The sequence below is a fragment of the Crocuta crocuta genome, unplaced genomic scaffold (genome assembly GCF_008692635.1).
Source record: "Crocuta crocuta isolate KB4526 unplaced genomic scaffold, BGI_CrCroc_1.0 scaffold241, whole genome shotgun sequence".
NCBI lineage: Eukaryota > Metazoa > Chordata > Mammalia > Carnivora > Hyaenidae > Crocuta > Crocuta crocuta.
Window position 1 is genome coordinate 599,336 of NW_027527807.1, and position 3,265 is coordinate 602,600.

Sequence of the window (3,265 nt, forward strand, 5' to 3'; positions counted from 1 at the left end):
TCACTATGGATCCGGCTCTCGTTGACACAGGGTTCCTGTCCCTTTCTCGGAAATATTCCCTCTCTGGAAGGCCCGCTGGCGGTAAAGATTAGACCTTGCCCCCTCTGCCCCTTGATCCAATGTGCTTTTGCCCGGCCAGTTCAATTTGTTCCAATTCTCTGAAAACAAAATACGTTATCTCTGGTTTATTATTATTGATGTTCGAACTGGTCTAAAAAACGAGCTACATTTGCACTTTATATTATAGACCAGCGGGGCTGAATTATTTAGGATGTTTCACTGAAAGGGTCTGGGCTTGCAGCCAGCGACGCAGCAGCTCATTTGCTGAGACATATCTTCAAAACGAGTGTCGTTTTATCCTGCATTTCGTCCCCCTTCGGGTGCTTGTCTGCGTGTACTCTGGGCTCAGGCAAAGCCACGGACGGCAGGGGTCAAAGACAATAAGGGGACAAGACCTTGCCAAGCGAGAGATTCCTGTTTACGGCTACAAGGTGGCTGTTTAATGAGTAACTGCATCCAGATTTCAAGGCCGTCAGGGNCACCCTCTGCAAAACAAGGTGAATAATGCTTTGCTGCCAGGGCTGGTGTGAGGATTAAATAGGACAGGCACTCGGCGCACCGTAAAGTGCTTGACACCTGCGAGCCCCTGTGCTCGGACGGTCCGTCTGCCTCAGACACGCTCTGGCCGGGCTGAGCCGATGGCAGAGAGTGAAGTGGGCGTGACGGCCCTGCGACCCGTGCCGTGTACAAGCCTGCACAGTAAGAAGGAGCCTCGGTGTTTCTTGCGGAAGTGACACACAGCATGACCTTGTTTTCTTTTGCTTTGTTTTTCTTGTTTTTGATGGACAAAGCAGTAGGGACGNGAGGGATGGAATCATGCCTCTGATGTTTCCGAGATGTCTTGGCCCAAGATACAGTAAACCGCGGGGCCTGTGACCTGGAAGGCACGGGCTCAGCTTCAAGTTTGGGGGGAAGGGAAGTCAACATTGATTTGCTTTAAAAATGTGTCACAGGGCGCCTGGATGGCTCAGTCAGTTAAGCGTCTGAGCTGGTTTCAACTCCAGTTTCACGGTTTGCAAGTCCAAGCCCCACGACATGCTCTGTGCGGACAATGTGGAACCCGCTTGGGATTCCCTCTTTCTCCCTCTCTCTCTGCCCCCTCGGCGTTCACACCCTCTGTCTCGCTCAAAAGAAAGAAACTTTAAAAAATATACATCACAAGGGGCGCGTGGCTGGCTCATGTCAGTGGAGTGTGCGATTCTTGATTTCGGGGTTGAGGGTTCAAGCCTCATCTTGGGTGTAGAGATTACTTAAAAATAGGATCTTAAAAAAAATGTATCACCAGATTTAAAGTTTAAATATAATAGAAACAGGATAAAAAGACCTGTTGGGACGAACTGCAGGGGTATTACCCGAGTGGAGAATTGCCGTGGTAGCGTTCATTACTAACAACGAGGAAAGGCAAAGTAAATGTAATGGAGTGGACCTCACCCTTCCTCATGATTTAAAAACAAAAGCAGATGGGGCACCTGGCTGGCTCAGTTGGTTAGAGCATGTGTCTCTTGATCTCAGGGTTGTGGGTTCAAGCCCCATGTCGGGTGTAGAGATTACTTAAAAAAAAATCATCTTAGGAAAACAAAAAAGTGGAGACGTTATGAGCTCCTAGCATATGAATAAGTCTAATAGTATCTCCAGGATGGCAACTGGGAAACAACTGGATCTCCAAGTGCTGGAGGTCCACGAATTTGCTCTCCCGGTTTCGTCCACGCAGGCAGGTAAGTCAGCCTGTGGGGCTTACGCTGCCTCAGAATCCTGCTTCTGGATTTTACAGTAGTTTTCAAAGCTCAGTTGTCATGAAAGCTTTGACTTTTCCTCTTTTTGGTCGATTCATTCAACAGATATTTACTCAGTGCTTCTGTCCCAGACAGTGCTTGAGGTACGGGGAGTACATCAGTAAAGAAAACGCTTGAACGCCCCCGCCACCGTGAAGCTTATATTCTAATGAGGTGAGGAAAACAGATAATAAACAGCACAGATAAGAACGTCATAGGTTACCTCAGATGGCGAAACGTGCTATGAAAAATAACAGGGCAGGATGCGTTATCTAGGTAATGGGGCTACGGGGAGGCGGGTTGAAGTACTGATAGACGATCAAGGTAGGCTTCATGGAGATGGTGATGCTTGGGTGGGTGGAGAGCTGAAGGAGGTGAGGGAACGAGCCTAGGGGAACCTGGCACGTTAAAGGAACAGCCAGATCAAACACCAGAGCGGAAGCATTCCTGGGGGTGCCGGGAGCCGCAGGGAGGCCAGGATGGCTGGCGGACCCCCACTCCCACCCCTCCCTGAGTGTGAGAAGGTGAGCAGGAGGAGGGGGTCCGAGGGCCAGTGTGAAGGGAGGGCCAGGAAGATCATGGGAGCTAGGAGCCATGGAGGCCATCATAAGGAGGAGGACTTGTACTAGACAATAAACAGTGCAGCCCATTAGCATCGTCACGTTCTCTGCTGAAGCCCGTGACCTCTGATTCAGTCCCCAGATACAGTCGCCCTCATAGTTTCCTCCCTCCGGCTGCCTGGGCGCGGCTGTGTGTTTTTAAAGCCCTGGGGAGGGGTGAGCTTATCTGTCAGCCGATCTCTCCATTCTGGCCAGAAACCTGTCATATGTCACCATTCAGTCTTGGGTAGAAGAGTCGGACCCTTTTGACAGAGTTGAATATATTGTCCGTTTACACAGAGGCGTGATACGTAATTCTCCAGTGTTTCATGTACCAGCTAGGGGAAAAAATTAATTGCTTACCAACATACTGCTTCCAAAATTCAACCTATAAAGAAAAAAGAAGGCAAGTTAATGGCGGTACTTAACTGGTTTTGGATTTGATTCCTTCCCTTCTGTAACATTTAGGATACATACACGTGTATAGGTATTTTAACATTCCAAAGAGAGCTTGCTTGCTTGCTTGCTTCCTTCCTTCCTTCCTTCCTTCCCTCCTTTTCTTTCTTTCTTTCTTTCTTTCTTTCTTTCTTTCTTTCTTTCTTTCTTTCTTTCTTTCTTTCTAGGTTTTCTGTTCTTTGCCTCTGAAGAATGCTATGGGGCAAATACTCACGGTTTTTTCGGTGTTTTCAAAAACTTCTCGCGCTTCTTCAAAACTACACTTCTCTTCCATACATTCTCTCTCAAGGTTCCCTTGAACAAACTCCTCCAGTTTGCCGGAATTATACCTCTTGGGCCGACTCAGAATTTTTGCGGCATCTTCGCGATCAAGAAAAA

General features: G+C 48.2%; 1 protein-coding gene and 1 non-coding gene across 2 annotated transcripts in view; one reads left to right on the forward strand and one right to left on the reverse strand.

Annotated features, from left to right (window-relative positions):
* F9 (coagulation factor IX) overlaps positions 1-3,265 on the reverse strand; it is a 32,181-nt gene that overhangs the window by 22,636 nt on the left and 6,280 nt on the right. Inside the window, exons 2-3 of the mRNA XM_077773902.1 lie at positions 3,102-3,265; positions 2,795-2,819 (exon numbers count right to left, since the gene is read on the reverse strand). Coding sequence (XP_077630028.1) covers positions 2,795-2,819; positions 3,102-3,265 — 189 coding nt within the window. The remainder of the gene's footprint in view (positions 1-2,794; positions 2,820-3,101) is intronic.
* TRNAK-CUU (transfer RNA lysine (anticodon CUU)) lies at positions 1,528-1,601 on the forward strand. The gene has a single exon. It is a non-coding gene; the product is annotated as a tRNA-Lys (tRNA).